The sequence below is a fragment of the Contarinia nasturtii genome, unplaced genomic scaffold (assembly GCF_009176525.2).
Source record: "Contarinia nasturtii isolate CC-2019 unplaced genomic scaffold, AAFC_CNas_1.1 Cnas_scaffold_78, whole genome shotgun sequence".
Lineage (NCBI taxonomy): Eukaryota > Metazoa > Arthropoda > Insecta > Diptera > Cecidomyiidae > Contarinia > Contarinia nasturtii.
The window spans coordinates 2478789-2487683 of NW_022197436.1; the positions used below are offsets into that span (position 1 = coordinate 2478789).

At 30.0% G+C, this 8895-nt stretch overlaps 2 protein-coding genes across 3 annotated transcripts; one reads left to right on the top strand and one right to left on the bottom strand.

Moving 5' to 3' along the window:
- Positions 1 to 382: 382 nt before the first annotated feature.
- On the bottom strand, positions 383 to 2503 carry LOC116336653. 2 transcript variants are annotated; one of them, XM_031760653.1, is made up of 2 exons: positions 1983 to 2503; positions 383 to 1885 (listed from the first exon to the last, which is right to left on the bottom strand). In XM_031760653.1, the coding sequence occupies exons 1-2, from the start codon at positions 2085 to 2087 to the stop codon at positions 506 to 508; spliced, it is 1485 nt and encodes a 494-aa protein (XP_031616513.1). In that variant the 5' UTR covers positions 2088 to 2503; the 3' UTR covers positions 383 to 505. The 2 variants fall into 2 exon arrangements, with proteins under 2 accessions (XP_031616513.1, XP_031616506.1); XM_031760646.1 differs by having other exon boundaries at positions 384 to 1915; positions 1983 to 2495.
- Positions 2504 to 6604: 4101 nt separating this feature from the next.
- On the top strand, positions 6605 to 8530 carry LOC116337300. The gene is made up of 2 exons (XM_031761739.1): positions 6605 to 7249; positions 7376 to 8530. Exon 2 carries the CDS (start codon positions 7392 to 7394, stop codon positions 8292 to 8294), a length of 903 nt encoding a protein of 300 aa, XP_031617599.1. The 5' UTR covers positions 6605 to 7249; positions 7376 to 7391; the 3' UTR covers positions 8295 to 8530.
- The last annotated feature ends 365 nt before the right edge of the window (positions 8531 to 8895 follow it).

Sequence of the window (8895 nt, forward strand, 5' to 3'; positions counted from 1 at the left end):
TTCAAATTTCAAATTCGTTGTTTATTTCTTTATTATTTTTTATATACATATCAAACTGTGGAACGGACTAAAAATATTTGGACTTTGTGACTCTGTGGACAATGTACATTGGGCATATTACTTATTGGAACACGATGCTTGCTCATGTCGTAAGATAATTGTTGTTAAATCCAATATCATGTTTTATTTTACAAAGCATTGATACACAGATAATAATCATGATAAGAATCATCAAAAAATCGTTTTGTATCTGTTGAACGAAAAACTAATGCAGAATTATCTTTGCACTTCAGACGATGTAGTAATTAAATTCGGTTTTCACTATTTGGCGAAATAAAATTGCATTTTTTTATTGATAAAATAATATTGTTTTAAGGTTTGACAATTTTCGTATTTTTTAACACACATTTTTAACTGCGTCTTTTTGAATTTTTTCAATAAACATTTCAATAAATCTATTTAAAATATAAAAAAATATGGATAAATCCATAGGTACAAGTCTTCATTAGAATATAAGAATATCATCCGCGTATTCAACACGAATAGCAAATTTTTCACCACTCTCAAAATGGGTTTCCATGTTAAAGTCTTCAAAACTGACGTCATGAATCAAGCAACTAATTGAAATACCAATCTTTTTCTCTCGTGCTTCAACGATTTCCAATAACGTTTTATAATCATACGAGTTGAATGAAGCAGAGTTCGCAAAAAGTAAGTCGAAATTAGATAGGTTATTTGCATAATTGACAATTTCTCTTAGAAAATTGATATTAATTGTGAGGTTGTTGACAAAAATTCGACATCTTATTTCAAATGAACGTAGCTCTTGCAATTCTTTAGCTAATTTGATAATGTGCTCTCTTTTACACCCGGCAAAATCATCGAATTTAATATCTTGCAAACTTTTTATTTCACAAATGCTGTGAACACCAGCGTCATCAATTTCTCCATCCACTAGCTCCAGTTTTTTTAGTTGAATTTGGTTAACAGCAAGAGCGGCCATTAACGGTGACACTGTCAATTCAAGACAATTGAGAGTCAGTACTTCCAAACTACTCAAATTACCCAAATACTGAATATCCCTTTGAAAACTGTCCAGGTTTTCAATATACTTTAGTTTAACGCGTAAATGTAGCAAGCATGGCATGTTTTCACCAATTAAACGAAACAATTCGGATGACCGCAATTGAAAATTCTCTATACACTCACTGTCATCATCATCATATGAAAACCAATTTTCAATGCATAGATATTTTAGTTGCATGTCCCGAGATATAATTTCTTTGATGTTATCTATATATGAGCAATTTTTAAATGATAACGATTTCAACTTTTTGAAAAATGGGCACAATTTCTTCATCGATTTGATTTCAACTTGTTCAATATTAAGACGGTTTAAAGAAGTACAGAGTTGACCAGCTGAGTCCAAAACGTCTGGCATGGCTATAAACATACTTAGGGATTCCATTAATGGTCCGAAATTGTGCAATAGACTTCCGCTTATTATGGGTTCCTCTGACAATAGATAATTTATATTTATACTCGTAAATTTCAATGCAAATGCATTCTTTGCTTGTTGATTAAAACGAACGCATACATTAGCGGTATTGCAAAGGTCGGCAACATCAAAATATTTGAACACTTCGCGCAAGCAATCATTATTGAGCACATTGAGAATGGCCGCATCTTGTTCCACTTCATATGAAAAGTCATAGTCGGTTGGATAATGAATGTCATCTTCTGCTAGCTTTAAGGCAATATTTTCGATACGGTGACTCAGTTGCAATAATGACTCTTTGGTTCCATCGCCTGTTTTCATGTTCACACGACCATATTGTAAATTATTTACTGGATGCCACGAAATAGAATCCACATCACCAAATTGCTTAAAGTAATTAACAATTTGATCACTTTCCTATCAATAATAAATCATATTGTCAAATGATCTTGAAGTTACAATATCCAAATAAAAAAATACTTACGATTGGTTTGGTTGACGTGACATGAAATGTATAAATCGGAAAATCACTTCGAGCGCTGTTGTTTTCGCTATTTTTTCTCTTCCTATTGATTCTCTCGACTTCCATTTTTTTACAGTTGATTTTTGGTCAAAATGAGATTGAGTAAAATGGTCACCTTTACTTTGTAATATGCTACGAAAAATGATGGTCTTTTTTATTTTAAGCACTCGTCATTTGTATAAGAAATGTTCAAATGTTGACTGCTTTTATATTTGTACGTTGATGTAAACAATATTATCATTAACAAAAACGGACAAGAGCTCGCACACTACGATAAGCATGATCTAAACTATTGAAAAATACGAGATGTCTCTACTACTTCACTGAAATATTTATTTAAAAATGTTTCTTTCGTTAGCGATAGTCAGTTGAGAGAGTACGTTCAGGCGTCACTCTTTTCATAAACGAATCATCCGAAGTCTATATTTACCTATTATTTTGTGAATCAAAGCAAAATTCGATTGGTTTTGTTTCGATTGAAAATAAACTCACCTTATTGATTTATAAAACTGCATTTTGTAGGTAAAAGAGTTAAGTTTAAGAAAAAATTCCATCAAAATATTGAGAATTTAAAGAAATCAATTTATTTTCTATTTGAAGTAAATACTGATGTAATGGCAAAAAATGATGTTGGTGTATGTTATGCATTTTTTTGGCTCCCATTTTAGTGTATCCTATACACTACTTTTTGATGTAATGCATACATGCGGATGGTGTTTTTTTGTACAATATCAGTGTGATGTCATAACATATAAATTGCGTACTTTCAATTGCGAATTTCAATCAAATTAGATCATAAAATTTAAAACGAAATACACTTTACGTGTTGGAATTTCAAGACATAAAAAAATGCAAGCCCCTCAAAAATTCGTGATTTTAAAGAGAAAAAAAATATTTAAGCAAAATAACAAAAACATCATTATTTTTATTTTAAGCTTGCAAATCAGACTTTTGATGTCAATCAAATAAATTAACTATTTTTTTTATTTCCATATTTTCTTTTGATAAAAATAATTTTCAACAAAAAAAAATAATAAAATATTTTAAACCATCGAAATAACAGTGAAGTAAACCGAACGCACCCGTTTTATTTACGTTTGACATAGAATGAGTTTTGACAGCTCATACTATAGTATATGTTGGCACACGTGGAATCGCCGCTCCGACCATAAAATTCATTATTCAATTCACCAATTTCGTTCATAAAATTACACATTTTTTTTTGCTGTGTTTATTAAAGTGCTCATTGCTGTGGAAAAATAAATTGAAAATAGAAAAATTTGGATTTCAAAAAAAAATACAAGATCAAATGCAGTCAAATGAGAAAAAAATTCAAATGGTGGAAATGTTTATTAGCACATGTGCAATATGGCGCGTATTAATTTCGGTATCATGATATTTATTTATTTATTTATTTATTTAATCACCGTCTGATCACAGACTGAATTTATCACAAAATTTGTACAATATCGTTCACAATGAAACACCACCCGATCGTATACCCAGCCACCAGCCTTCTCGACTTCGGAGTAGCAGATATCGACTGTGTTCACTGTTTTAATTTCTATATAATACATAAAAATTAAAAGTTAAATTTTTCACCGATCAAATATCGAATTTTCCAATTTGACAATATTGTTTCTAAAGATGTGTCTTGATGCCGATTCTAAAAATGTTTCTCTTATCAAGTTAAAGTTCCTACAAGCTACGTAAAACGGCTGATTATGTGCATAATCCGATGAAAATGCCCTAACTCTAATCAGTTCTGTACTTCTTAAATTTCTTTGGTTTTCGTCATATTGCAGTCTTGTATATACAATTTTATTTCTAAGTGAACTCGATACTATTTTACCCAAAAGGAGATCATAAATTAAAAATACAGAGGCATTTATACGCCGTCTCCAAAGCGGTTGAATATTTAAAACATCACATCTAAATTGATACGGTGGTAGCACAAAATTTTCATCTCTTTGGTAAATAAATCTCAATGCCCATATCACAAAATCTTTCTGGATTGATTCTATTCTATTGGAATGGATACGGTGATATGGTTGCCATACAATACTCGCATACTCTAATTTTGATCTGACTAGTGCACAATATAATATTTTAGCAGATTCAATTGTAAACTTATTCTTTAATGTGCGTTTGATGAAACCAATTGCCCCATGTGCACTGGCTGTAATTGCTTCGATGTGATTGACAAATGTTAGCTTCGTGTCGAATACAACTCCCAGATCCTTGTGTAAATTGATCCGTTCAAATGTATGTTGGCCGTTGTTGATCGAATAATCGTAGTTAACTATGTTTCCGCTTTTCGAATATGTCATAACGAAACACTTCTTCAGGTTCAAATGTAAGCTATTTTCAGTACACCAGTCGCTCAATTGATCAATGGAATTCTGAAAAATTATGGCATCAATGGGCGATTGTATGGTGCGGATCAATTTCAAATCATCTGCAAATAATAAAACAAGTGCATTTGACACGATTTCGACAATGTCGTTAATAAAAACAATGAAGAGACATGGTCCCAAAATACTTCCCGCGGGTACTCCAGAAGATACAGTGAAAGTTCGTGACTTTCGTTCACCGATTCCAACAAACTGTGTCCTATCTGTCAAATATCAATGGAACCATTTGACAAGCCGTCGGCCGAATCCAAATCTCACCAGCTTCTGCAACAATTTCATATGGTTCACACGATCGAAAGCCTTTTCGAAATCAGTATAAAGCACATCCGTTTGACATGATAATTGATACTCATTGTATAATCGATCTTGAAAGATACATACTACTCATGTTGATACTCGTATTAAGATTGGTGTTAATATTTAAGATATCATAATATTTTATCATAACTCGGACATCTATAGTTCTACCAGACTTTATGTTCAATGACGAAATGTACGCTGATATGTAATGTAGAACTGTCGGTGTACATTCCGTTGTTGAATATGAATGATAAAATAAAAATCAACAATGAAAAACAAGAAAAAAATCACAAAATGCCTCAGACTCAACTATTTCAAAGTGGAATTTTTCTCAGTATGTTAGCGATAAATCTGGGTCAGCCGAAAAATTGCTTTAGATATTTCAAGTTCCAACAAAAGATCACATATTATATCAGTGTTTCTTCGGCTGATTGCACTAGCCGATTGTGACCATTTTACAGAGGCAGTACAACTGAAACACATACGCTATAATTTTGAGAAATCTTTTTTCCGTTCTTTTATCCAGTGACGGAAAACAAGATCGAAATTTTCTAAATTATTGGATACCATTCAACTTTATAAATGGAAAGATGTAATATTAGTGGAATTCTTTTAATTAAAAATATATTTAAGAGCATTGGTGAAATACTTTGTTAATGATTGTTTTCCTATTAACATAGTATTTCATCGATGCTCCCGAAAATGTATATCCAAACAAAGGGTCACCACAACAATATTACGCTCCAAACTATAGATTCTATTTGAAGTGTATAATAACAAATGAAGAAAATAAATATTATAAATACAGACAATTTAGATTGTGGATTTTACTACTTTATCTCTTTTCTTATTGTAGATTTTGGTGATTTATGCCAAAATAAACTTTTAAACAAAATACCCACCGAGTAGACTATTTTAATTGTTCGTTAGTGTTGTTAAAAAGATGTCTATATTTGCAATTAGCTATCAGAATATTAATTTCAACAATATTTTGGATTCTTGGACAATATTAAAATGCTTTCTGTTTGTCAATCACTGCTCTCCTTCCGAAATTTCATCTATACATGCTCTTTAAATAAATTGCTCACTCAGTGTTTATGTTTTTCATACATAGCTGATGAGAATAAAAATTAATTTATTTGTGGATCGGTGAATTGACATTAGACATTCATGGAAGGTACAGGTATTTTTTTTATAGCGATAGAATTTCTTCATCTTTAATGTATTGATTAAGTACATTGCATTCACAATTGTGTTCATGCGAATTAAATTCAAGATTAAAGAATAAATTAATCATTTCAAGTTAGGCTGACATAAATCATTTAATACTATTTCTAACCAATTTGTGATTGAAAAAAATTAATCAAAATATTTTCAAGGCATTTTTATCATTGCGAATATTTTTTAGAGAATTTTAAACTTTCAAATCGGAACGAATAAATGTCTTATTAATTTAATTATTAATAAAATCATCGAATATTATGCTATTTTTCAGTCATCAAAATACAATACAATAAATATTTTCCTAAAATGAATAAAATTGAAGGAATAATGATAGAAAAATACCTATTTTGGACCTACAGGTCAATATGTTGATCATTTGGTAATTAACATAGTTTTTCTAGTTCTCAATAGGAGACGAAGTCTTACTATATTCACTAATAATAATTAATAATTAATAATTAATAATTAATAATTAATAATTAATTCATTCATTAATAATAGCGGATAGTTTGATATGATTCAGTTTAAAAAAAATTATAGCATTTATGAATAAAATAATTTGATTTGTGGTCAAAACCTTTGATTAGCCGGTCACATTAAATCATTGATTTGTGATTTGATTTTCAGCCGTGATCAACAAAGATTTAAAAATAAAAGACTTTTAGCATATAAAATAAATATAAATCCAAGTCGTATTTATAAAAGTATTTATGCATATACTGTAATTTTATGTACCTATAAGGAGTTCACAAACATAACTTGCATAAGTATAACTACATAATGCAAAACATTATGCATGTGAACAAAATTGTTGTCAGATGAAACGAGAGCAATACCTTTGTGAATTGTGAAATTCGCACGTCACTTTGAAGCCGCTACATATTGTTTGGAATGTTCTAGAAAATTTCTCATACATTCAAATCTATGCAACTGATCAGCGGCAACCAATACCAATATGCAGTCTGGATACATACCCGTGTGCAAAAAAAAATGACGGACTGACTATGTCAATTTTGTATGAAAACTCACTTTATTTGCACACGGGATGTCCCATTTACAATTGGTGGGCTGTTCTGTTGTCCACCGGTTGCGCTTGTTTGTGTATTATGTACATATCATATACTATATGATCACTGATATGTATATTCGAAATTCTCAAAACGCGCCATAAAAAGAATCGTTCATTCTGTTAGTATTTCGATACGTAAAGACAAATAAATTGTTAAATTTGATTTCCGACTTGAATATTATTAGGAATATTCAAAAATTTGTGAAAAGTACTGATCAAATGTAAGTAATTATTATCTCAAAAAATCATTTATGACTATTAAAGGAATTGCTTACACCTTTTATTATAAAAAATGTTAAAATGCCAAATTGTTTGTACTAAAAAGATCTGCGACTGTCTCCTTTCAGATAAAGATTTATTGCAATGGGCACGAGTTCCAGCTCAAAAATTTACAATCCCAAATATTCACTGATTGGATGTGAAAAATTGTATTTAAACGCCCAAACTGCTGACGTTTATTTCAATCCAAAAAGTGAAAAAGATGCTATTATTCCAGCTCATAAAAACATCTTGTCATCAAATAGTTCAGTGTTCCATGACATGTTTTATGGTCCATCTAAAATAGAAAATAACATAATTATTATTCCAACAACTGCGGAACTATTCAAAGAATTTTTGCAATTCTTTTATTTAAGCCAAGTAGAGATAACTGCAGAAAATGGTCCTGAATTGATGAAGCTGTGTAATGAATACAAGTTGGATTTGCGTTGGAATCAAAATATATTAGCGTGCCATCGTGTTGACCGTTTCACCACATCATCATCTCATTATTACTTGCCAGCTACTATTTCCGATCATTATTTTTATGATTGCACTGTTTTTTCGTCGAATCAAAAATTGTTTCTCGAAACAATTCATTTTAGTAAATTATTTTCTAATGGTGATTTTGATGATAATCCTGAACCGGTAACAATGAAAATAATTGAACATTTCAGTGGAAATATCGATAAAGGTATTGCTTATCGTCAAGAAATTACATTTAATGCATCGCATGAGACGATTATTAAACTTCCACGTCATATCGAAATTATGCCAGATATTAAATACGGAATTCTACTCGAAATGAAGCGAACAATAAAACTTCTTTCATCAAGCAAATCATATTACAACATTCTTTCTCATAAGCCCAAAGTTGAAATCGACAAAGATATTTTCATTGAGTTTCATGATTCAGTTGTGAACTATGACAGAGTACTCCTGATTCCACTTTCAATCACGTTTGATAAAAAGAATGGACTTGTTACACAACTTCAATTTACAAAGTAGCTTTTATAAAATTATATTTGATTTAAAATGTGCAAGAGGTATGGCATATCATGCGTTGTAGTAGGGCTATAGTATATAGTAACACTGCATACTTGTTTTTTTTTTTTTAAGTTAGCTCATTCTTTGAAATATTCGATTTAGCAAATTATCTAAAATAATAAAAATTATTAAATAAATAATTATCAATTAATTAATTAAGTAATACCTTACGATATAGGACCTCCATTTATTTTACTAACCCAAAATTAGCTTATGATGAAACCTACACTCGTCGTGTAGGTCGTATGTATTTTGAATTTTTTATTGATATCAAATATAAATATTTTAATTATTTAAATGTAATCCTTTTTTTAAATTAATTTTTGTTTAGTAAAATAAAATAAATATGATTTATACCATTAATTTTTTTTTTTGCTTATTTCATTATTCATTTTCAAATAACTTATTTCAGGAACTTTTTCAATAAATATATTTTGGTTGCTGTCAAATGACAAATTGTTTTATAATTATTATTGTTTAATGCAGTCATCAACCAAAGAGACAAAGCTGAACCAAAAAATCTTGGTGAAAAAAAATGTGAGAAAAAAAGGTTTGGATGGAC

Bases quoted from the DNA above. Each gene is read 5' to 3' on its own strand.
- LOC116336653 (XM_031760646.1), bottom strand. From the start codon at position 2,087: ATGGAAGTCGAGAGAATCAATAGGAAGAGAAAAAATAGCGAAAACAAC. The intron at 1,916-1,982 runs GTAAGTATTTTT...TATTATTGATAG, and splicing joins TCACGTCAACCAAACCAATC to GAAAGTGATCAAATTGTTAA.
- LOC116337300 (XM_031761739.1), top strand. From the start codon at position 7,392: ATGGGCACGAGTTCCAGCTCAAAAATTTACAATCCCAAATATTCACTG.